Source organism: Globicephala melas, chromosome 5, assembly GCF_963455315.2.
Source record: "Globicephala melas chromosome 5, mGloMel1.2, whole genome shotgun sequence".
Lineage (NCBI taxonomy): Eukaryota > Metazoa > Chordata > Mammalia > Artiodactyla > Delphinidae > Globicephala > Globicephala melas.
The window spans coordinates 89329814-89354522 of record NC_083318.1 but is presented as its reverse complement, the minus strand read 5'-3'; the positions used below and the strand labels follow the sequence as shown (position 1 = coordinate 89354522).

General features: G+C 37.4%; 2 protein-coding genes across 9 annotated transcripts in view; one reads left to right on the top strand and one right to left on the bottom strand.

The window, feature by feature from the left end:
- GRSF1 (G-rich RNA sequence binding factor 1) overlaps nt 1-23312 on the top strand; it is a 37225-nt gene extending 13913 nt beyond the window's left edge. For 2 of the 3 annotated variants that reach the window (XM_030877816.2, XM_060299443.1), the window contains exons 10-11: nt 629-6544; nt 14331-23312. The gene's annotated coding sequence lies outside the window, so the exon portion shown is untranslated. The remainder of the gene's footprint in view (nt 1-628; nt 6545-14330) is intronic. The other variant, XM_060299442.1, reaches the window with a different exon arrangement.
- The window catches only part of RUFY3 (RUN and FYVE domain containing 3), an 83851-nt gene continuing 70278 nt past the window's right edge, over nt 11137-24709 (bottom strand). For 3 of the 6 annotated variants that reach the window (XM_030877814.2, XM_060299441.1, XM_030877815.2), the window contains one exon: nt 21234-23511. In XM_030877814.2, the coding sequence (XP_030733674.1) occupies nt 23439-23511 (73 nt within the window). In that variant the 3' untranslated portion in view covers nt 21234-23438. Of the gene's footprint in view, nt 12566-14410; nt 14480-15245; nt 15274-17781; nt 17847-19703; nt 19804-20892; nt 21013-21233; nt 23512-24709 lie in introns of those variants that run through there. The other 3 variants (XM_030877805.2, XM_060299440.1, XM_030877808.2) reach the window with 3 other exon arrangements.

Genomic DNA, 24709 nt, shown 5'->3' with positions numbered 1-24709 from the left:
CAGTTCTAAGATATTTTTTAGATATCTGAAACCAGGGTGTGTCATGGATTTGTACACTTAATGTAACACTGCTTCTTTTCCTGAAATGGTGTTATGAAAATTGTCCTAGGAAGTACATAGATTTCAGAGTTTTATCTGTGACAAATCAACTAAATATGTATTGATGTCCCTTCCCTGACTCAGTGCCATGTGTTCTCTTTTTCCCCATAAAATCTTTTAATATATTGTATTGTGATCATTTTTCTACATGTAATGGGGCTTTCCTTTAAGACACTTACCTGTAGTGATTTCTTGAAAACACATGGGGCATTTGTTTACTATAGTTGTCATAGGCTATTTTTGGATATAAAGTCCCACAATCTCGTGGGACTTAAATATTTGCATTAGCTAAAATCTATGCAAAATATATTCTGCGCCCAACTCTGAAAATCTGCTATCTTCATACCAGGCTGCAAACACTAATGCCTAACTAATTTTCTTCACCTTAGCTTAATTGGTTTGTCAGATAACTTGCAATAAATCAGAAAGAAAAAAAAACTATTGAATTTGTAGTTTTAAATGGTATGGGAACTTGCGCGACACATTTTCATTTTGAGTGAGCATGCAACATTTTTTGTTTTATTTTCAGGATGAAGCAAGAAGCATTTCATTTGCACATCTTTCTTGGACATGGGATCTAAAGTTCCAGGTTTTTAGCAGCAACTGCTAGAGAAACCATTTGGGGGTTTGGGGTTAATTGCTTATAAGAAAAATTCCATAGTGGACTGTTTAGAAAGAAAAAGGAAAGATTCAGTTTGGGATTATGAAATAAACCACAGATTTACTTTTTTGTTTAAACTGTCCAGGATCTGATTAAAAAATCTGGTCTTTATTTTATATGATTAAACAGTTTTCATAGACGATTTGTGACCCAGTGTAAAGACTGCATATTTTTATTCAGCGCTGTCCTTTAAAATCTTTCTCCCATTTTAAAAATGATCTGTTTGAGGTTTTGTTTTTTGCCTGTGAATTAAGAGCTCTGATGTGAAACTTTTTATGGAATGAAATACTGATTATTTTAACCAAATACTCACCAAAGCAAGGAAAGGTTTCAGACCTTTGAACCATTATGGTTTGGCAGAGTTATTTTAATTTTAGGTGTATTTGGTTACTTAGATGGGGTAGGAATTTAAAAAAAATCAAAACAAAAAACAAATACCACAGGTTAGTGAGTGTAAATGACAACAGTTTGGCAGTTTTATGTCTTTAGAAATGTTTTGCCTTTCTAAGCCTTGTGCTGAAGGCATTTAACATTGGTGCCTGTATAATTAAGGAGGCAATTATAGTCTTAATGTAAAAGTTGTCTGACCCCTGCCCCCCCACCTGTTTTTGGTTTTGGGGTAGACCTTAAGGTGTGTGTTAGTCTCAATACTGTGAAGTGACATGTCATAACAGTCCTGACTGGTAAGGACATTAATGGCTTCACTTGAATTTAAACCAGCTCTAGATAGGAAAAAATCTGAGTCTCATTTGCTTTTTCAGTGGGGTAGCACATCCCATATTTTAGAACAAGTAGGGGTGCCTTGCTTAACTACAAATAGCATTTAATGTATAATCGTGTGAAAGGATTATGGATAAAGCTGTATTTCTGTCACATTGTGGCAGTATTTTCTGCTTTAATATTAAACAGCTTGTTATTTAAATATTGGATCAAAATGGCTGGCTTCAAAATGTAGTCATTAATAAACTAACTTTATGTGTACCTGTGTAGGAGAATCAAAGTCCTGTATGTTTTCTTTGCCTTGTTCCTGTTCTCAGGGTGACGACTGTCACGTGGTTACCAGGAGATGCAGTTCTAGTGCTTAAAGTTTAATTAGCCCAGATTTCTGAGAGGTGGTATCTGGAAGAGAGATTATGTCTTCTCTCACTTAATACATAACCATCTTTGATTACCAGCTAAGATACGGAATCACTGTACTGTAAGTAGTCAATAAATGAAGGCTTGTTTCAGGCTGAAGATTACCTAAGAGTATTTATTTTGGAGTGTGTGAATCAACCTAGTACATTTTTATTACATCAAGTCCTGGTATATTATTATAAGAAGAAATGGTTAATTTGTAATTGTGTTTGCTTTTATCATTCCTATAAGAGCATGATTCAGTCAACCAGCTTAACATCTTCCGTATTACGACCTAAACAGAAATGTATTTTCATATGTGGTTGAATGTATTGAGCTATAAGAACTGGTGTCTGTAGCCATATGAGCTACTAGAATGCGATCTTTTCTTTCTCCCTCTAGCAGTAGGTCTGTGGAAAAAAATCTGTAGTGTTGATTAGGATTGGGGTTGGTGAGGAATTAATTCATTTGCAATTACTTTATTTTAAACCTAATGAGGGACTTCCCTGGTGGTCTAGTGGTTAAGACTTCATGCTCCCAATGCAGGGGGCCAGAGTTAGATCCCTAGTCAGGGAACTAGGTCCCGCATGCCGCAACTATAGACCCGGTGCAGACAAATAAATACGTAGAAATAAAAAAGATAATGAGTTTCCCTTGCACATCTCTCTGAAAAGAATGAGAGCAAAGCATTAATATATTACGTGGTGGGTAAGCTTGAAGTGTGTATCTTCTTGTCACACTAGTGGCCAAGTTCTCAGAAAAAAGGTGGGCATTCTTGGGAAGTCATCTTATGAATTCATATACTTTCCTGTACTTCCTTTAGTAGGTTATTGCTCATAATTTACATTAGTAAATGAATAATTGCTGACAAGGCAAATTACTAGAAAATTACTAGAAAGGGAAGAAAAACAGATAATAGAATAAAAGTAATCTTTTATTTTTATCCCATCTAAAGACATACTTCTCCCTCTTGAAATTTGACAAGACTGGATTATGCATCATCATTTGCTATTGAAAGAAGTAATGACAATGAATTTTGCTCTTCTCTTTGGGTCCTCTTTGTCTTTATAATTTCCTTTGTGGTAAAGCTCTCAGAAATAGTGGGGTTGGATATGTCCAGGTTACCCATATCCTGCTTTGGCTAGCTCAAAGGAATTGCAAGGGAAGACGCATAAGGAGCGTGTAAATACCAAGGAGAAGATTGTTGAAGATTGTGATCTGATCTGATGTACTCACTTCTGCCAGGGAATTAAGCAGAACCATTTTGTGCTTGTCTTTCCACGTCTGGGTCAGACGCTTCTGCCAGGTGGCAAGGGAAACTGATTCTGCTGTGGAGCAGTAGGCTCTAAATCCTTCTCACTTCTGTGGTGTGGAGAGAAAGAAGCAGGAGAAAGCCACTTCCATCTATGTGACATTTTGAGGCAGTGACCCTGCTTATTATTAGTTAACATGCCCTATTGGCATCCTCTGCCCTAAACAGTCCCTTAGCGGGTTCTCACTTGGAGATTTTTCTCTGGATTACATCTTGATCATTTTATAATTTAAAACATTCCATTATTTTGAGAGTTTTCCCTAAATTATGTGAAAGGGTTCACGTTCAATTGGTAGGGCCTGTGTTATAGAGTAGAGTGGTATCTCTCAGCAGTAAAGTGCCTAAGTTCCAGGGCTTTGAAAAAAAAAAATTGCTCTAATGTAGTAGGAATACATTTTTCCCGCCTGAATTCAGCAGATCAGAAAATAAATCTCTGAAGTTTGTACGAAGGGAATAAAGCTGCTATAAATATTTGTGTGTAGGTTTTTATGTATACATAAGATTTCAACTCATTTGGGTAAATACCAAGGAGTGTGATTGCTGGATCATATGGTAAGACTATGTTTAGTTTTGTAAGAACCTGCCAAACTGTCTTCCAAGATGGCTGAACCATTTTGCATTTCTACCAGCAAAGAATGAGAGTTCCTGTAGCAACTCATCCTTGCCAGCATTTGGTGGTGTCAGTGTTTTGAATTTTAGCTATTCTAATAGGTGTGTAGTGATACTTAGTTTTAATTCGCAGTGCCATGATGTGCAGGATGTTGACATCTGTATATATTTGCATCGGCATATTGTCTTTGGTGAGGTGTGCAGATCTTTTGCCCAGTTTTTTTAGTTGGGTGGTTTTCTTACTGAATTTCAGGAAGAGGATATAGGAAGGTTTAATTTGGTTCTTAAACCTCGATGATACGAAAATAAATAGAATAATTTTTAAATTTTGTGGTTTTTTGAAGGAAATAAAATTCAAGAGATATGAAGGGCTATACGGTGAGCAGTTTCCTTCCCATCCTATACTTCAGCCACTTAGTTCCCCTTCTCAGGCAACCCTGTTATCAGTTTCTAATGTAAACTTCCAGTGATTTTACTGTATAGATAAGCAAATATTAATAGGCATTTTCATTTATTTAAAAAATATAAATTATAGCATAGTATGTATACTATTCTGTACATTTCTTCCCATTTAATTACATTCTAAATATTTTATATCCGTATATAAAATCCTTCCTCATTTTTTAAAATGATTGTACAGTGTGGGTGTATTTCATTTAACCTGTCCTTACTGATGAAGATGTAAATTGTTTCCAACCTTTTGCTGTTATACTGCTGAAATGAATTACCTTGTATAAATTTGTATCATTTTGTACATACATAAATTTCTCTGTAGGATAAATGATCAGAGTATGTGCACTTGTAATTTATATCTAAAATTCAATTGATATCTATAATTTGTTTTTCCTTAGTTTGCACCAGCAATGCAATGCAAGTGTCCATTTCCCCATAGCCCCCCAACACAGTGTATTAGCAATCTGTTCTTTGCCAATCTGCCAAGGTTAAAAAAAACACACAGAATGGTATTCTCTTATGATGGAGCATTTCTTCATGTTTAAGGGGGTTTGGGATTTTTTTTCTTATAAATTTGTCTTCATATCCTCTCCCCATTTTTCTTTTTCTCTTATAATCCCCATCTACTTATCCTCATTAATTTTAAATCAACTTCAAGACAGCATCATTTTATCTGGATATATTTCAGTGTACATCTCTTTTAAAAAAAAGACTTTAAAAAGTACCATCATTCCTAAAAATACTAATTTCTTATCAAATATCTATATGAAATGTCATTTTATAAAAGTATATTTGAATCATGATCTGAACAACAGTCCACACATTGCAATGGTTATTATGTCTCTTTTTTCCCCTGCAACATGTTTTAATAAAAAAATTCAAGTATCTGGAAAAGTTGGATTAAAAACATGCCTATACCTACCACCTAGATTCTACAAGTAACATTTTGCCATATTTTCTTCATCATGTATCTGTGCACCCATCAGTCTTTTTTCTTTATGTGTGTCAAAGTTGTAGACATCTATACTTGAATCTTAAGCTTTGTGGCATCCATATCATTAAGTAGACTTCTTGTTCTTGAGGTAAAATTTACAGTGAATTGAACAAATATTAATTTGATGAGTTTTGACATACAGCTGTGTAACCCAAACCCCTTATACAAGCTATGGAACATTTCCATCACGTCAGAAAATTTCTGTAGTCAATTCCTGTACCTCTCCCATCCCTTTTTATTAGGATTTTGTCTTCACCATAGATTAGTTTGGCCTATTCTAGAACTTCATAGAAATGGAATCAGTATGTATTATTGTGTAAATTTCTTCCTCTCAGCATGTGTTGAGATTCATCTATGTGTTTCAGCTCTTTGTTCCTTTTCATTGTTGAGTAGTATTCCATTGTATGAATATGCTATAGTTTAACCTTTCACTTGTCGGGTGAACAGCTTGTGGGCGCTGGGCTGTTTCCAGTTTTTGGCTATTATGAATAAAGTTGCTGTGAATATCCTGTGCAAGGCTTCTTGTGGACCCACGTTTTAATTTCTTTTGGGTAAGTACTTAGTAGAATATCCTAAATTGCAAGGTTGATACATTGTTAATTTTACTAGAAATTGACATACCCTTTTCCAGAGTGGTCATCCTGTTTTAAACACCCGCAAACAATATGAGAGTTCCAGTTGGTCCACATCCTCACCATCTGATGTTTTCAGCCTGTAATTTTAGCCATTCTGTAGATAGTGGTATTTCATTGTGGTTTTCATTTGCTGTCCCAATAAATGATGTTGAGCATATTTTTATAAGCTTATTGACCATTCAGATACCTTTAGTGAAATTGAAGTGCCTGTTTCTTATTTCTTTTAATCTTAATGTTTCCCCTTCCATTTCTTTTTTCCCTTCTTATTTGTTGAAGAAATGCAATAAACCTTTAGAGGTTTTCCACAAGCTGAGTTTCGCTGATGGCCTTTCAGTGATGTTAAATGAGCACTTTTCTATTGTGTTTGGTCTTTTTCTTAATTAATTGGCTTAATTGGCAGGAGACCTTGCAATGAGCTGGCTTTAAATACTGCCCCCCCCCACCCCCTGACAGTTTGTCACTTTATTTGCTTATCATGGCAGAAATTGTTTTTATGTGGTAGATTTCTTAAATCTTCCCCTTTTATGGCTTCTAGGTTCTGTGTCAGAATTAGGACATTCCGGTGAAATGATTTTGAAAGCACCTGGTGATAAAGCATGAAGTTGTGTAGCCAATGTAGACTGTAGAATATGGACAGCTCAGTGAAACCCACAAGGATCACCAAGGTACATTTAAGAATAAGCTTCTCAAATGATCCAGACTAAATTTGAAGCCTGTGAAACTTCCCAAGTGTATTCAAAGACTTGTGATCCCAAAACATGCTTGGTTCTAACTGAAATAAAGAGGCTGTCAACCTTTCTGCCACTTGATGATGACATTTGGGAATAAAGACCAGAACTGAGAAACCAAGTTACTCAGAATTTCTGATAGGCTGGCAGTAATTCCATCCATTTCTTGTCCCCTCAAGAGAGCAAATGGGGGAATACAAGTGATAATATTGGGCTAATTTTTAACCTGCTCTAATTTACAGTAGTAAACTATTTGTGATAGACCTTATAATTGAATATGAATGATCCTAATCTGCTGAAAAGCAGCACCCCAAAATGGCATGGTAGTACTGCTGCCTGGAGACTTGTTCAGTCTTTCTACCCCACTACCCATTAGAGTCCTGAGTCCTCTCTCTTTACCAAGCTTAGTTATTAACTCAGGAATCTGACATCCTCAGCACTGCTTACAGTTGGTCTCTGGTTCTATTTTTAACTATGTTTACATTTCAAGATGATATGCTGTCTTTGAATAAAGTTTGTCTTTTATTCTAGGTATAGAAACTGTGCTTATCAGATCCTTGATTTCTGATTTGGTAGATTGACATGCTTGCAAAATCTCTTATACAAAAGTAATTAATGTGTTAACAACAAAATCAACTGTCCTCAGGAATGTTGAGAATAAAATAGAAAACCTCAATAATTGACAATCCCCAAGCTAACAAATGTCTAAGAATCATTAAGATTTGACCTGGGAGAACATTTGTGGGGTTATTAGGCTAAGTTATTAGAAAGATGCTTTACTATATATCAAAACATGCCACTTACTTCTGAAATATAATTCTTTAAAAAGGGCTACATTTTCTCTTGGGCAAAGCTGAAATGAGGCTGTAATATAGGCGAGGGCCCTGAGAGTTACTTCAAAATCATTAGGCCATACCTGGAGTCCTTTTACAGAATGGTTAAATTCCCTTTTAAGAATTTAAATCATACATTTTTCCCCTGACTTTCACTATTTTTTATTACTAGGTGTTTTTTATTTCCATTAAATTTTTTTTAAAAAAATTGAAGTACAGTTGATTTACAATGTTGTATTAGTTTCAGGTGTACAGCAAAGTGATTCAGTTATACATATCTATATCTATCCTTTTGCAGATTCTTTTCCCATATAGGTTATTAGAAAATACTGAGTACAGTTCCACGTGCTGTAAATTAGGTCCTTGTTGGTTATCTATTTTATGCATAGCAGTATATATATGTTAATCCCAAACTCCTAATTTATCCCTCTCCACTGCTTTCCCCTTTGGTAACCATAAGTTTGTTTTCTATGTCTGTGGGTCTATTTCTATTTTGTATATGTTAATTTGTATCATTTTTTTTTAGATTGCACTAATAAGTGATATATACTTGTCTTTCTCTGTCTGACTTACTTCACTCAGTTTGATAAATCTCTAGGACCATACATGTTGCTGCAGATGGCATTATTTCATTCTTTTTTTAGCTGAGTAATATTCCATTCTTTATCCATTCATTGATGGACATTTAGGTTGCTTCCATGTCTTGGCTATTGTAAATAGTGCTGCAGTGAACATTGGGGTGCATGTATCTTTTCAAATTATCATACATTTTTATAACTTGACTGTAAATAATGAATGAACCAAGGACGTTGTGCTGAGCTATAAATCTGATTTAAAATCCTCATGCTGAGGAAAATTCTCAGATTCTATTTGGAAATAAACTGCATTTAGGGAGTTTAGTCAAGTTCTATTAGGTCAGACCTGTAGTTGTTTTGAGTATGAAAGCACGATTTTTAAAATTTAAATAAACTTTATTTCAAAATAGCTTGACATATACAAAAATGTTGCAAAAGTAGAATTCCTACTACTACCTCACCCAATTTCCCTACTGTTTACATCTTACATTCCTACAATATATTTGTCACAACTAACTTTAGTACATAACCATTAACTAAATTCCAGACTTCATTCAGATTTTATTAGCTTTTCCCTAGTATCTTTCACTCCAGGATCCCACATTACATTAGTCTTCGTGTCTCCTTAACCTCAGTCTTTCTTGTTTTTGATGACCTGACAATTTTAAGGAGTACTGGTCAGATATTTTGTTATATGTCCCTCAATTGGAGGTTCTTCTCATGTTTAGACTGGGGTTATTGGTTTTGCAGAGAAAGAATACAAAGGTGTCATTCTCACTGCATTCATCTTATCAAGGATTCATGTTATCAACATGACTTATCACTGACCATGTGAATTTTGATCACCTGACCAAAATAGTGTCTCCTAGGTTACTATAAAGTTCCTTTTTTCTCTTTCTATAGTCTCCTTTCTCGAAGTTACTAAGCACAGCCCAGATTCAAGAGGTGGGGAGGTAAGCTCCACTTACCTGAAAGAATAGTAGCTACGTAAATTATTTGGAATTTTTCTGTATAGGAGAGATGACATTTCTTCACCGTTTATTTAATCCTTTATGTTAATATGGACTCGTAGGTATTTTATACTCTGGGTAATAATCCTATTCTACGTTATTCTGCTCACATTTTTTCAGCTTTACTCATTGGGAGCTTTTAGCTTGTTCCTGTATCCCTTTGAGAATCAGCCATTTCTCCAAGGGGTCCTGGTTCCTTTTATTGGAGAATGATATTAGAAACCAAGGTTTGGTTTCTAATGAAAGATTGGGCATTGGGTGTGCCCAGTGCTACTGGGGTGTCGACTTCCAGACCCTCTCAGCAGATGGGGCTTTATGTCTGTGTACCAGCCATATACACATACATATCTAATTATTTTCTGTATCCGACTGGAAAGCATGGTACTTTAAAAATCGTGGTAAAATATACATAACAAACTTTACCATTTTAATCATTTTTAAGTGTACATTTTTGTGGCATTAAGTACATTCATATTGTGCAAACACCACCACTACCATCCATCACCAGAACTTTTTCATCTTCCCCCAACTGAAACTCTGTATCCATTTCCCCCTTCCCCAAGTCCTTGGTAACCACCATTTTACTTCATCTCTGCCATTCTACTATCTATGAATTTGACTGCTCTAGGCACTTCAAACAAGTGGAAACCTACTTGTCCTTTTGTGACTGGCTTATCTCACTTATGTCCTTAAGGTTCATCCATGTTGTAGTATGTGTCAGAATTTCCTTTTTAAGACTGAATACTACTCTCTTATATGTATCTGTCATATTTTATCCATTCATCAGTCAATGGACACTTGGGTTGCTTCACTTTTTGGCTATTGTGAATAATGCTGCTATGAATGTGGGTGTAAGAATAATTGGTTCGAGTCCCTGTTTTCATTTCTGGGTATATACCCAGAAGTGGAATTGCTGTATTAATGGAACTTTTAATTTCTTTATGAACCAACCACGATACTGTTTTCCACAGTGGCTGTAACACTTTACATTGCCACCAACAGTGCACAGGAGTTCCAGTTTCTCCACAAGTTTTTAATTTTGATGAAGCCCAACCTATATTTTCTTATGTTGCCTGTGCTTTTGGTGTCTTATCCAAGAAATTGCTACCAAATCCAATATCATGAGTCTTTCTCTTCTCTATGTTTTCTTCTGAGTTTTATAGTTCTAGCCCTTATGTTCAGATCTTTGATCCATTTCGAGTTAATTTTGTATATGATGTAAAGGTCCCTTTTAATATTTTTGGCATGTGGATATCCAGTTTTTCCAACATCAGTTTTGAAAATACTTTCCTTTCCTCATTGAATAGTCTTGGCACCCTTGTCAAAAATAATTTGACCATATATGTGGGGGTTTATGTCTATGCTCTCTATTCGATTGGTCACTATGTCTGTCTTTATGCCAGTACCATACTGTTTTGATCACTGTAGCTTTGTAGTAAGTTTTGAAATCAGGAAGTGTGAGAGACATTCAATTTTGTTCTTTTTCAAGATTGTTTTGGCTATTTAGGCATCCCTTGAGGTTCTACAGGAATGCTTCTATTTCTGCCAAAAATATTGGGATTTTTGATAGAGATTACATTGAATCTGTAGATGGTTTTGGGTAGTATTGGTAATGTTTTGTAGTTTTTGGTGTACAAGTCTTTTACCTGTGTGGTTAAGTTTATTCCTAAGTATGTTATTCTTGGTGATGCTAAATGGTGGAAAGCACAATTTTCAAGGAAGAAAGGCCTAACATTAAGTCGAGGTATTCATGACTTGGTCCCCTTGCTTTTGTGGGCAGCTGCACTAATAACAGATCTTTGGAGCTTTGTTTTATTAAAAAAAACAAAAACGAAATGCTATATAGCTTATGTGCATTTCAAAATCAAATCTCAAGTGGTTAATTACTTATTCCTCCTTACATTCCATGTGGCCTCTTTTCAATTTAATTCAAAATTAATTATAAAATAACTTTTGCTAACTCAGGATAATTCCCCACATTATCTGTAGCACTTAGAACAGTGCTGGCACATATATGTGGTAAAAAAATAAGGAGAATGAAGAATCACAAGAAATAAATATTATTTAAAGGGAAAAAAATGACAACAAACGAGGCTAGAATTATTAGATTTTATTTTTCCCTAGTACTCTTAAAACTCAGCTTCACCAAGTAACAGGTCAGACCTCTGGAATAACAACTCTTTTTCTGGGCTGTAACCCTTTTCAGGAGACAGAATTTATCAAATATCATAGTTCCAGGATGTTTCCACCCCATAATTCTAAGCCACTTACAGAATCATATCTTCTTAGGTCTTAACTGGAATCAAACAATCTAGACACATGTAACATAATCAAAAGAGCATAAACCATTTCTTTTCCTTCCCCTGCTGAATGCACTTCCCTCTTTTTCCCCAAAGGGTTTGTTACTAAGAGATGTTGAAGTATCTTACTTTCCAAGAAACCTGCCTACCAGTTCTGAATCTGAGCCTGGAATAGGGGATCTCTTAATTCACAAAAGAATTTAATAAATATTCTAAGCTAATTATTCTCAGCCAAGACAAATTAAATTTGTTTTACTTTACACCCGACATAGCTTTGCTTCAATACTTCCTACTTGCAAAAGTCAAACCCTATCTTTAAAACCCCTTATAATTTCCATGACTGAGAGGAAAGAGGGAGTGGGGAAGGCGGGCTTGTTGTGTAGTAGGGGATTCTGAAAAGGGCAGATACTTAGTTTTGAAGTCACTAAGTGGAAAAACAGCAAAGGTTCTTCCTCCTTATTCCGATAATGAAAACACATGTAGGCCAGAACTAGAAAATTCTGGTCCTAAAACTATAATATATTATAATAGTTTTAAGTACATTCAAAATTTATATTACTCTTTAATTTATTTTCCCTGAGTTTGGGTTCACAGTTTGGTAGAGATACTTTAAAGAAGAGGTAGTTAGTGGGGGTAAAGAAGAAATAATGTTTGTGTCTAGCAGCATCTGGGAAAATATGTAACATCTGTCATTTCAATCTCAGTTAACAATTCTCTTTTCCTCTTGAATCTGAGAATGTAACAGAGGGATGATCGTTTTCCTTTTTATTCTTATCCGCCAAGGACCCTCTCTCCTATAACATCCACCCCAGTAGTAGTATCACTATTCATAAAAATGAACAGCCCTTCCAAATGCTCCAAAGTGGGGTTGTTTAGATTTAGCAGAGAGAGGCTCAACTGAGTAACTTTTATTCATACAGTCATTAGAGAAAATGAGCAAAATTCCAGTACTGCCAACCACTGCCTTTTCTCCCTGGACCTGGTTTATTTAAATCATTCCTGTCAATTCTTGAGTTGATTCTAAAGTCTGGGCTCTAGGGGATCCTGACATCTAACACAGGTAGGGACATTTTGGTCCAGATCTCAGACTCCAGTCTTACAATGGGCTGCTGGAATATTGTTTCATCAGATGCTCATGACAGGGATTGCAAACTCGCTCAGGCTTGATACTTGAAGGAAGAGGCAGTTCGTTTGTTGAGCAGGCATTACAGAAGGTTCCTCTGCAGTTCTTACACACGTTCTACAAGGAGAGGGGGAGATCAAGTGGGTAACAGAAGAGCAGGGCATAAGGATGCAAGGGATATAAGAGGCCAAATATGATATATGCTCAATGTCTAATAAAATACTGGCTGAATGTGTGCTGTGTGCCACACAGTATCTATCTAAACAATCTGTCTACAAAGAAGCATACAGTCTAGTTCTTAGATTTAAATGAAGAGAAGCATTTCCACAGAATGCAAATGAACAGATACAATAATTATTTATCTTTATAATATATACTTTCATTTATATTCACCTTTAGGTGGGCTAATTCTAAAATTAGTTTGCAATTACCCAAGCATACTTCAAATAAGGCAGGCAGTGACCTAGCCATGGGTAGGGTTGGGTAACTGACATAAGATTAAAAACTTTGCTGAGCATGAACTGAAAGTATAATTTCTAATACACTGATGTGCTCAGTGCTTTCCTGTGATGCTCTACAAGCACATCCTTTGGGGTTATCACTGCAGCAGGAGCACAGCTTCCTGCATCCTTTTTATTGGGAAGTTAGTCTCTTTATTAAGCATTTTGAGTCTTTAGTGGCCAAACTGTGGGACAGCATGTGGGTCATTATGGCAGTGCCACTGGTAAAGCTGTGATAGGTTGGTGCACACATAGCTCCAAGGGTCCCTATTTAAAGGCTGTGAAGAATGATTTCCCCCCTAAATAATGCTACTTTTCCCCAAACAATTCATCTTCTTGAGGGTGCAGCAGAGCTAGGGGGGGTCATTTTTATTTGAAAGCCTGGGAGGAATCTTCCTCTGACATATTGCAGTTAGTTTGCATGGCTTAGAAAAGAAAAGCCAGAATTAGATTAGCAGCTTCTTCTGTTTGGGAACACATTTCTCTAATTACAACTTCCAATTCCATAAAGGCAGTTTATCTTTATCTGCTTCTGCTAATTTAAGACTAGGTCATGCTACAATTTTGCTTGTTAAAATTTAGCAGGATCGCAAATGGTGGCACGCAGGTTGTAACCCAGAATTTGGGCACGTTTCCTTCTCTTCTAAGCACTTGTTTCTGACATTCATTTGTCCATAACATTTCTTGAGCATTTACTATGAACTGGGTACCATATTAGGTGCTGGGGGATCCTACTGTGAACAAGGCACAGCTATGGCTGTCAAAGACACTTAACTTTTCCTGCATGCTTCCTTCACCCTGCTGACTCTAGGATAACAAGCTGGGTAGGGGTTTAGGCAGAGACTCTTGAGGATCCAAGGGGAGAACAAGTGATTTGGTGGAGAAAGAGCTCATTTCCCTCTCAGAGGCTATTTCCCCAAATAATTCAAAGAACCCAACCCCCCACCCCGCCGCCCCAACCTATCTTCTCTGTACTAAGCAGGATGGAGTACTGGAAGGTGTATAGACTTTGGAGCCAGAGTCAGGTTGCATCTGGGCTTTCAGTAACTGGGATAATGCACTTGACACCTCTGAGCCCAAGGTTCTTTATATAATGATGGCACAAGGGACACAAGCTTAACAAGAACAAGGACTTGGGACTCGGTCTACATTTTGTTCATTACTCTTTCTCCGGCACATGGAATAGTACATTCCGCATAGTAGGCACTCAATAAATATTTACTTACAAATTTATGTTTGTTTTAAATTATTTATATAGTTAATTTGTATTTAATATTTTAATGGGGACTTACTAACATGACTTAATAGGACTGAAAAAAAATAGGTACACACTAAATGCTTGCTCCTTTTGCTTTTCTCCCCACTCTCTGCACTCTATACAGCGAAGTCCCTATCGTGAGAAGCGGCTGGTGGTGCAGTGGGTGTCCCTGTGAAGAACCTGTTCATTTCTCACCACTGTTACCTTTGTTAGACTGCAGTCTTCCTGGCACAGCTGACACATCTGTGGCTTTTCGGAGGGCAGCGGCTGATCCTAAACCACACAGTGAGCCGGTTAGTTTCCCTTAGCCCCGGAAAGACCAGTATTTTCAGAATATGCATTTTTTAGTTACAAAATTAACATAATCACACTACAGGCTATCTGGAAACTAGAACAAATTACATACAGTCTCACCACCATATATACAACTCTGATAATCCTATCATTATCCTTGGTGCTCTTTTAATTTTTATAATGAAGTAACGTGATTTTATCTATATAAAGAAAATTCACGTATATAAATGTAAAAAGCTAAAAAAAGGAAGCCCCATCCCTCTTGTCTTATTCTATCACCAAGAATGGAGGGAGTAGGCATCATTATATCCTAATAGATAGATGACAGCAGTGACTCAGACATAGTAGCATTTATCAGTTTTCTCATGGAGTTGTCATCTACCACTATATTTGTAAATGTTTGGTTATTTCTAAGTGATCAATAAGTATTTTTTCTCTTCATTTTATATAAGGGAAGACTAACGGAAAGGGAGGTACACTGAGCTCTCAGGTCCCTTGGTATGTCAAAGAGAATCTCAGATAGGAAGTTAAGAGCTGCTGTTTACTTAGTAAATTGCTCCAAACTGTACTACTTCCTGTGAGCGTTTCAGCCAAATGCATGTTTGTTCAGGGTATTATTAAAAGGATGGGAAGCAGAGGCCTGTATGCATTCATCTACCTCCCTTGCTGCCTCGTGTACAGCTAGGCATGGTCCAGCCAACTATTTAATTTATACAAGGTGTTTTAGGACAGGAGACTCAGTTACCTGTTCATTCACAGGGTGAGACGGCAGCCTACAATGGGAAAGTAAAAACAGTAACTAATAGCAACATATTTCCTTTTTAATCATTTCAGAAGCACACAAAAAGCAATACCATGGTTCTTTTATGTTGCTGAGACCAAAGTAATTATTAATGTTGACCTCCAAAGAGAGGAAATTTTGGTTGTTAAATCTATTACTAGAATATGATCCTACATTATGCTAGTAGCTTCCTGTTTAAAAATAGATTGGAGTTACATTTTGTTTCCTTTTTACTACCAAGAAAATAGTGGTTATGTTTCCCAACCTGTAAAACGTCAATGGCCAAGGCCATACTTTTAATAGCTTTTTTCCTATCCAATATTATGGAAACCTACCCATTATCATATGTCACGTATTAGTCCCTTGTCCCACGTACCCATTCAGATTGAAATATTGCTTCATGATACCAGCTGAGCTAACCCCGATCTTCCCAACTTGCAACAGAACTTATACAAGAGGAGAAGCAAAGCCTCCTCCTCAGCAAAGCCTCAGCTCTGGGAAAAACAGACCACAGATCTACAATGGTTCCAGTTCTCTTTGGTTGAGTGGCAGTGTGACCATCAGTGTTACCAGGTTTTCAGCTGTTCCTTGGACCACAATCCCAGGAAACCTCGGTATGTTTTAGGATTGCAGTTCTGGCCAGGATAGGCCCTGGTAGCAGCTATTATATAGTGCAGAGACAAAGGGCTTAAAAACAGAAGACATGATAAGGAGAGGCAACTTGGGCCTCTCTGTGGGCCTCAATTTCCTCACCTGTAAGGTAGGAATGGATGATTAAACTTTTGTAAGGAGATAATGAATGTGACACACTTTTTAAGCTGCAGAGCACAATACAAATATAAGGTAGTACACTTGTCCCTATCATCAGGTTCCGCATCTGTGGTTGGTTAAATCCCCAGATGAGCAACCCACAGATACAGAGAGCCCATTATATCCATTGTACTAGGCCATTTTATGTAAGGGGCTTGAGCATCCATGGATTTTGGTATCTGAAGGGGCTCCTGGAACCCTGGATACCGAGGGACAACTGTATCGTCTTATATTCCCAGGGCCTAAAATCAGAACCTGGCATGTAAGACCCTCTTGAATGTAAATGACTTGACTTTAGTCTGGAACGTGGCTGACACTGAAAGGCCCTTTTGAGCCCTGGTTAATTTTGTGGTCTAATTCCTTCCCATGGCCCATGCTGATCTATAATGTTAGATGGACTGTAGTTTAATAAGGCTGGTCCTAGATCAGACCATGTTCTTTGGGAGTAAACTTAAAGGTACTGGAATCATTCTGGCCTTGGAGGTGAGGAAGAGCAGTTTAGGCTAAGTACCTGCAAAATCAGCCTACTGTTGGACTGTGTGATTTATCTTCCCCAGCAGCTAGTTTTGCTCCAGATGACACCCTATCTCATTCTTAAGGCATTAAAGGCTGGACAGGTACAGCTGCCAAAAATGTATACTGTATAGGTCTCTCAAAATCCCTCTATGGTATCTTTCCTTGATAATAATCTATTTTTGTTGTTGTCATTAATAATAGACTTTAAATTTTAGAGCAGTGTTATGTTCACAGCAAAGCTGAGCAGAAAGGACACAGATTTCTCATATATTCTGTTGGACCTCCCACCCTCCAGCCATTATCAACGTTCCACACCCGAGTGGTACCTGATGTTACAGTCATTGAACCTAAACTGACACATCATAAGTCGTAGTTTACCTTAGGGTTCACTCTTGGTGGTGTACATTCTGTGGGTTTGGACAAATGTATAATGACATGTATCTATCATTATAGTGTCATACAGAGTATTCTCACTGCCCTACAAAATCCGATTCATCCATCCACATCCTCTAAGCCCTGGCAATCACTATCTCCATGGTTTTGCCTTTTCCAGAATGTCACATAGTTGGACCTTCTTCATTTAATACAGTGGCAGTATGTAATGTTTTGTTGTTAAAATAATTGTTAAAAGTCAACTTCCTTGGAACGATCCCATGTTCTTCGTTGCGGGGAAATGAGATGAAGAGTTAAGAAAAAGGAATAAAGCAAAACTGTTTTTCTCCTTAAGACAAAAAAAGTGAGGGAAATTAGAGTATTTATTTGAAACATAGCTGCCTTTCACTTAGTACTTAGGTGCAAACAAGTCATGCCCAAGTACATTTAAGAACCTAGGAAATCCTATGGTTTGTGCTTCATTTACTTGTCCTACTGATCCAGTAAAGATTAGATTAGACATAATCCTTTAAGTGATAGTTTGGGGATTAACCAGGGAAGAATCAGAGGACAGCTTGATCACCTTTCTTTCTTTCTTTCTTTCTTCTGGAATGGACTAAATGAGTTTGGTTTAACATCTGGCTTGTTATTTATTCACTCCCCCTTCAAAATGTCTTTCTGAAATATTAATATTACAAGTCAGTGTCTGGTCTGTGTCATTGCCAGTGTATATCAAAAGCTCCCTTTTTCCCACCACCCCAAAATAGCTTTATATCCTAGTTAATACTTCGTTAATAAACACCTGTGGCTTTCTTCCAGGGGCTTTTTTAGTTTAACATTTTCCTCTTCAATTTTGTGCTTCTCATCCTGCCAAAAGAAAACAGCCCAATTTATTAATTATTCAGACCGCTAAACAATGATGATGCTGCAGACATTTTCTTCTATATTGTCTTAGCTTGGGTATAAAGCTAAGCAGCTTTTTTTTTTTTTTTTTTTGCGGTACGCGGGCCTCTCACTGTCGTGGCCTCTCCCGTTGCAGAGCACAGGCTCCGGACGCGCAGGCTCAGCGGCCATGGCTCACGGGCCCAGCCGCTCCGCGGCATGTGGGATCTTCCCGGACCGGGTCACGAACCCGTGTCCCCTGCATCGGCAGGCGGACTCTCAACCACTGCGCCACCAGGGAAGCCCTTTTTTTTTTTTTTAATTAGGGAAGGAGTTTAACTTTGGAGATATTTTCCATCATTCTTTGTTCCAAATAGTTTCTTAACAAATGATTCTGATAGGGTTTGCAACAAATGATTTTCAGAGTAGATATTTTCTTTAATGCTTGAGACTCAAATGAAATTCAGAATGTATCGTATTTACTTACAAAGTGGCTTCAAGGTATCAGTTACTTCTTAGGAAAAAAGAAAAAGAAACAAAAACATACACACACACAAACCCCCAGCTGAGCTCTGGACAGCTAGTGAAACCGAGCATGGCCATGTCCAGCAGACTGTGTAATCCTCTAGACGCTCGGTCAAGTATTTGCCTCAGTATCATGACAACTTCTATAGCCTATACAACTCGAGGGGTTTTCTACTCTGAAGGACCAATGGAAAATTCCAAACTGCATTTCTACCAATGCTGCTAAGCCCTGCCTGGGCAGTTTTGGGGGGACAGATTCTTCCTGTGGCACAAACACTGCTGTCTGCCTTGAACTCCTTGCCCATCAGCCTCTAAAAGGAGCATGTACGTTCTCAGACCACTCCTGGAAAGGCTTGCACTGCACGGCGATTCAAGATTGAGAAATCTAAGGCCTCACTGGAAAAACAGGATAAGACAGGCCAAGATTTTAAGTAAATCTCTGTAAGCCCTTATACGTAGATTTTATGTTCACTAAACTAAGATAATAAAGACAGCCTGCTACAGAGAGAATGGTTCTTTGCACATGTTACATTAGAGGTGTAATAAATTTCCGTTCACCACTTTTCTACTCCAGCAAATTAGCAGCTCACTCTCTAGAAATTTTAAAAAGCTTATAAATTTGTCCTGCTTTGTTATATATAATATTTACAAAGAAGGTATTTTTTTCCCTGTATTTGACAGAAAAAGTATTTCACGCTTTCCTGATTTTATTATTTGAAGAGAGTGGCTCGGTTTCCTGGGTCCCAGAGATGATCGTAATCCAATGTTAGATCTCGCACCACTACAGGTTGCTGGAGGTCTCTTTCCTAACACTGTTCTGTAGAAGCTTCTACTCCTGCTCTTTAAACCACTCTATATTACCTTCCTTTCCCCGTGCCTAATTCCCTTTTTTTCTAATTTTCCCAAGAGAAGTACCTTGAGTATACTAAAATTGAAATCTTCATGACTTGAAAAAGGTGTACAGAAGCGAATCCATATTTAAGACAATTCTGTTAAAGGGCAATTCAGGGTTGGGGAGGGATGACTATACCATATTATTAAAAAGATACTAAAATAATCTTACTTAACAAACTGAAAGGAATAAGATGGTCACTGGGAATTATGGTCATTAATCCCCTTTTCCAAATGAATTCAAGTTAGAGTGTCCCAGGGGCAGACTCAGAATCAAGCCTCCATGTGTTTACTCCAGCTCTCGCCTGCCACCTACGTACTCAAGGCCATAGCAATTAAGCATGTGTTCCATAAGAGAAAACTGTCCGGCCCATCAAGGTAGCCAATAAAAATTAAGTAAATAAACATGGGAATAACAAATATTACCGTTTTGGGTTCTGGCTTCTGGGAACCCTTTCCTGGGATGCTCCTGTTGTTTTGTAACCTTCTTTCTCTTTCCTGTTTTAGTTCTAACTCAAGCTGGTTCCTGGGATAGGTGGGAGAGAAAAACGATGAAAATTTGGATTTCTGTACGCCTATCTTCTAAAGAATGCCAAACCCTTTTCTTAGAGTTCAGTAATTAAATTTTAATACTTGATTAATAAAAAGTATACCAGATATATATGGACAACCAGGTTTTAAAGTACTAAAATACAATACAATCAAACCAGTAACACTGAAATACATTCAACGTGTTTAATCTTCCTTGGATGATTAAGAATGCACTTTCAGATCTCCCAGTGCCTGAGGGTCACGGCTCCGAATAGCAACATTTAATACTAACTCTTAATGAAAAGTTGTGGTCAACTGAATGACAACTAGTAAGATTTACTATAATTGAAAGACAGTATTTCTATATTTTCAGCAAGATACAGTATGAAAGCACTAACTCTGTAGTCCCATTACATATGAATTAGCTGCTCTCTCTTCACAGTTACGTAGTTAATTCCCAGTTACACCCTCAACCACTAGTATCCTTAGTAACTGTGTGCTTTTATATCCAACAGCAAAGTTCTATTTGTTTGAAGTCAGTGCCTTAGGTACAGAGTTGAGTCTCATTTGAGAGACGGTATGGAAGAATGGTTAAGGGCTTGGAGTCAGAGAAATTGGCTTTTAAATTAGTGTTGCTACCTATTAGCTTAACTGTGTGAATTTGGACAATTTAACCCCACTGAGCCTCAATTTCCTCTGAAGGTGGGGGTAATAAGATCACCTACAAATAGGGTCGATGGGACGATGTTAGGAGAGAATGCATATGAAGTTCTTAGTAAAGTATTTGGCACACAGTAAGAATTTAGGAAATCCTGTTATTAGTGTTGTGTTGGCTATTAATTCTCTTACTCCATCCTATTTACCTGGGATCTTGGGTTCTAATTTCCTAATTCTTTGATGGCAAAAGATGTTGACGAGATTTGAGGAATGCTTATGTATGTGAAGCTTTCTGAATTCTAATTCTGGAGAAAGGACATGGCAGGACAAAACAGACATGGCTTGATCAGGAGACCGCCCCTCTCTTGCTGTCTGGCCTTAGTACTTCCCATGACCACCCTGGCCGCTAAAGCCACCCGTTCTTCACCGCTGCCTGGTGAGTTCCTCCACTTCCAGCTGCAGACTGTTGATCTTGTCTCCGAAGTCCTGCTTGAAGAGCCGGTTGTCCAATTCAGCAGACTGGCGGCCTCGCTCAGCCTGGCGCAATCTGGATGTGAGCCATATGAACTTGTGATAAAAAACACAAGCCATGGTGGGGAGGAAGACCAAGTTCAAAACACAAAATAAAACAACCCAAGGGCATGAAGAGACAGAGAGAGGAAAATAAACTTTGTAGGACGTGGGAAGAAATTATGGGGGGAGAAAAGATGGAGAAGAAACAAATTCTTTAAAAAAAGCAAGATGAAGGTGAACCAGGCAGAGGAATAGTTGATTTTCCATTTTTTTTTATTCTAGTACTACAGTTTACAGCCATTAGATGATAAACAATAAAACATCACTTTTTAGAAAATCCATATCCAAAGCCAACCTCAAGTACATAGTAATTAAAGTTAAATCCACTTTTTTGTTTTTATTTCCTAATAGGTTTGGTACTTTATATTTCTGTTTTATACTCACTGGAACTTGCAAATGGGCAACTACCTTCTTATATGTGGAACTAGAACATTTTCCTGGTCCCTTCCCTAAACCACAAATTATATTAAATCACTGGACACTATACATCAACCTTTACCCAGGCTTCGGGTTTTTAACATAATGAAAAGCCTTTGGCTATCTCTTTCCTTTTCCATTTCTACCAACTGGTGTGTGACTAAGTGGACAAACAATTCAGCACTGGGCCTGCATAAGATTCCTGACCATATTCTCTGGAAGATTGTGAATGTTTTCTTCCAAATATCCTATAACTTTGCACCTATAAAGAAGCATGTTCTAAGGTGAAATATCTCGGGCTCTCTGTAATAGAATTTGGGAGCATGCTACTATGCTACTATGTATAGTCTTTAAAATGTTTTATTTTGGTGTTTGAGCACTCCTTCCAAATGCTCATAGAAAAGGCACCTCATCACCACAAAAGGTTGATGAAGGTAAGAAGAGGTGCAAAATTATAAGAGATAAACTAAGTTCAAAAGTACAGGCTCTTCCATGAAGTTGGTCATATTTTCTTTGACTTGACCTTGGTTCAAGTCTGCAAGGACCTATAAAAACACACATGAAATCTATCTTACTCTCTTAATTCTGTTTTTTTCCAAGAAGACAGTAAAGAATTTCAAGAGCTGGGAGCAAAGTTATCTTTGTCCCCACTTAAGCAGCTGAAATGCTGCAAATCTACTAGAATGAGAAAAAACAGAAAAACAAAAATTCTCCCAAGACTTTTTGAAGGAATAAAGGCTTATGTAACTAACACCTGTTCCCCCAAATCAAAAGTCATTTTTAAAAAAAATCAAAGTATTTATAGGATTATTACAATGTAATGCCTAGGAATGGTCAGATCTGTGGTCACTTAGAAAAAGAAGCCCTGCTGATTATTGTTTATGAATACCTACTGGGAACCTTTATTTTTAGACTAAATAATAATAATGAATATGTTTATCATTTGTCTATTTCCTACTCTGAAATGGTTTTCTAATAGATTGTTATTCTCCTAGAAACTTAAGCAAATTCCCATCTGAACAAAAAGTAACAGAAACTCTTAAGTAAACGTTGCCAGCAAGGAACAAGAGGCAGGAAACCATCACTCATGTCTGTGCCTTGTTGTCTTTACTCCGAAAGGAAAAGCAGGATAGATGTGAAAAACGTGTAGCGTATTTTTTTTTTAATAGAAGAGATGTGCTTTTATTAAAATTGTTCTCTCTGAGCTACCTAAATAGGAAGTGGAATTGCAGGAAAATGGCAGAGGTAGAAGATGACAAATATTAGGAGGGTTTTCCCAAGCTTCCACATTATGTTATCATAAGTTACCTAATCACTAACTTTATCTCTATGACTTTAAAGAAATGTAAGGATGCTGTTCCCCGCCCTCACCCCACTGCCCCCCACCAAAGTCACTAAGGCAAAATAGTTGCAAGCAATCTTGGTTACTGAGAGTAGAACTGTAGTGGAATACTAAGTACTTATCCTTGGCTTGGGGATTAAACCTAGATGACAAAAGTGAAAAGGGGTCATGGCCTAAGAGACACAGAACTACTTTAGAAGAGTCCAAGACCATGTGGCAGTCACCTCTAGTTCATTACATCGCAACGGCAGAACAGGCTCAATGACACAGACATCGCACCTAGAAACTGGTATTGTTGGGGACTGGACTGTAAAGGTACCAGTCATATATGTACAGAGCTTCAATTCCCTAGGATGTTTTTTAATGGTGTGTTTATTTATTGGTCAACTCAAGTAATTTCTCAAAGTTTATTTGGTATTTAATTGAGAACTTATACTCAATTTTCTAACTCTGGGGAGAAAATAAAGAAGAAGAAAACACAGCCTATATATATCAAACGTTTTTTTTTTAAAAGTCCAGCAAATTCAATGTTTGGTGACATTTTATATAGAATCAGAGCATAAATGCAATAACTTTCAGATTTCTTCCTTTTACAATTAAGCTGTGGTATCCAACTTGCGAGGTGACCAGCTGTAAAATGCCTAATGATGTTTTGGGATCAGTTTATTTGCTGCACTATTTAAGGTCTTTGCCTGTTTCACCAAATCCTTCTCACTATATTAATACAATACAAATAAAAATGGGAATGAAAGGGGAATGAGAAAATGAATAAATAGGAAAGACAAAAATAGCAAGAGAACAAGTCAGCTTAATAATACTTGAAGAGGTAAGTCATTATTTTAGTTCTGTCTGCTTTAAATGCCAAGCCAAAAATCCATTGAAAAATAATCTGATACATTTCAAAAACACAATTTATGAACACTAAAATTGATTTCTTAAATCATAAACATATAACTGCTATGAGCAAGCACTTAGATAACTTCCGAGATAGACTGATACTTTTTCATTTCAAATCAGCCAAACCAGAGTTTTCAAGCTTATTTATTAATTTGCAATTAACTTTTGATTCAACAGTAATATGCAGTGCTGTTCAGGACCCACCCTGGTCAAGAGCCATCTGAATAAAAGAAGCCATCCATTCACCCTTTCATCCATGCACTTACTAAATGAATGCCTTGCACACTCAAGGCACTGTGACAGATCCAACAAGGGAACTTAAAGGATTAGTTAACTAATGTCAAGGAACTCAGACTCTCATCAGAAGATACGTATATAAAGGTTTATAAGGTAGGACAAAGTCAGAAGTGCTATAAGCAGTATAGATAGGTATGGATATAAGGCTATGGGAATTCCAACTAGTACAAATTCGCAGTTTACTTTTAGCTGGGAAGGAGTGTTAGAGGAAGCTTTGGGTAGGTGGCATTGAAGCCTGAACATAAAAAATGTATCTGAAGAACAAGGAAGTGGGAAGACAAAGGGCATTTCTAATTGGTGAAACTATTAGGCAAGACATGGATGGGGAAAATGGGAGGCATGTCTAGTAAGTAGTTTAGTTTTGCTCAGGTGCAAGAAGGGTGATCAGTGGGTGTTAACAGGTAGCAACACAGGCTGGCAACGCTTAATGACCATGGGTGCCGCGGCTCATTCAATCTTCAAGCCTTAGCCATTTCTCTTGGCAGCTGAGTCATCAGGAAGAACATGGTGGCTTCAGACAGAAAGAGAAAAGAGTAGCATAGGGAGAAGATGTACTCTGGGCAGATTGAATTGTAGGTACTGGTGGGAAGTAACTGGTCAGGGGATGAAAATGCAAGACTGGTCTCCAGATTGAGGACAGAGCGGGAGACCGACAGATCTAAGAGGTGTGGGCGGGATGTGACAGTAGAAGCTATAGAACTATTCAGGAGAAAGCAGA